At 45.7% G+C, this 988-nt stretch overlaps 1 protein-coding gene across 1 annotated transcript in view; it reads left to right on the top strand.

Annotated features, from left to right (window-relative positions):
- Positions 1 to 328, top strand: part of LOC103582360 (sorting nexin-19-like) — a gene marked incomplete at its 3' end in the record, with an annotated part of 6,715 nt that extends 6,387 nt beyond the window's left edge. Inside the window, exon 4 of the mRNA XM_008563978.1 lies at positions 66 to 328. Within this exon, the coding sequence (XP_008562200.1) occupies positions 66 to 328 (263 nt within the window). The remainder of the gene's footprint in view (positions 1 to 65) is intronic.
- Between the last annotated feature and the right edge of the window lie 660 nt (positions 329 to 988).

The following is a 988-nucleotide window of genomic DNA, read 5'->3' on the forward strand; positions in this document are numbered from 1 at the left end:
AAAACTTGCGTAAGTAGTCACAGAGTCAGTGGGTTCTACGAGTGTATCCGTGCTACTTTTGGCAGGGTAGAGTTGGGAGAGGTCAAGTACCGCATTTGCTCCCCTGCTTTCTGCTTTCTTTATGTGATATGCCACTGGCTATTTCTTCAGGAATCAGAGATTCTATCCATGTCTGGGATGGAGTCCTTTATTGACAAACAGACAAAGTTACAGGAAATGCAGCCAGCAGAAGCCCCAGAAAAAGCTACTGAACAAATCCCCAGAGAAAATGTGGACAGTTGCTTGTCTGCAGCCATGCCAGCCCAAGATCTAAGTAACAGTGATCCAGGTAAGTGGCAATGTCTCTGCTCCCACAGAGAAAGGAGCCAGGGTGAAGTCCACTTGGGACTTGGGATAGTTGCAGATTTAATTTCTGTTCTGTTCAGCTGAGCAAGCCACGTATTGAGCTTCAGTTGGAGCTTGTGTACAGAGTGTGAGGTACAAAGATGAGCGGGACACAGTCCCCACAGCTGAGTCGAGCAACAGAACAGGGCACAAACGCAGGGAGTTCCAATCCGGCAGACCCATGCTTATAATATCAGTATCTTATTGAAGTTATTTTTGGCATGCTTTGGTATATTAGACTGCTGCCTTTTGCTAGAAACTTTCTTCCCTAGGGTGTGACGCCACTTTCCTGATTCTCTTTCTGCCTCTCTTGTGGTCCCCTCTCAGTCCACTGTGTTGGCTTCCTTCCATCTTCCACAGGTTGATTTTGGCTCCCTGTTTTTACTCTGCACACTCTCCCTGGGTGATTTCCAGGGATGGTTGGCTTCAACTCTAACACCTGTGCTGATGATGCCTAAACATTGGATATTGTATATCTCCACTTGGATCCACCATAGGGCAACTGAAATACAACATATTCAAAATGGAATTTATCTTTTTTCCAGATATATTCCCTCTGTTTTATTTTCTGCCATGGCAGACGATACTCCCTAGTTACCCAAGG

Source organism: Galeopterus variegatus, unplaced genomic scaffold (assembly GCF_000696425.1).
Source record: "Galeopterus variegatus unplaced genomic scaffold, G_variegatus-3.0.2 Scaffold15891, whole genome shotgun sequence".
NCBI lineage: Eukaryota > Metazoa > Chordata > Mammalia > Dermoptera > Cynocephalidae > Galeopterus > Galeopterus variegatus.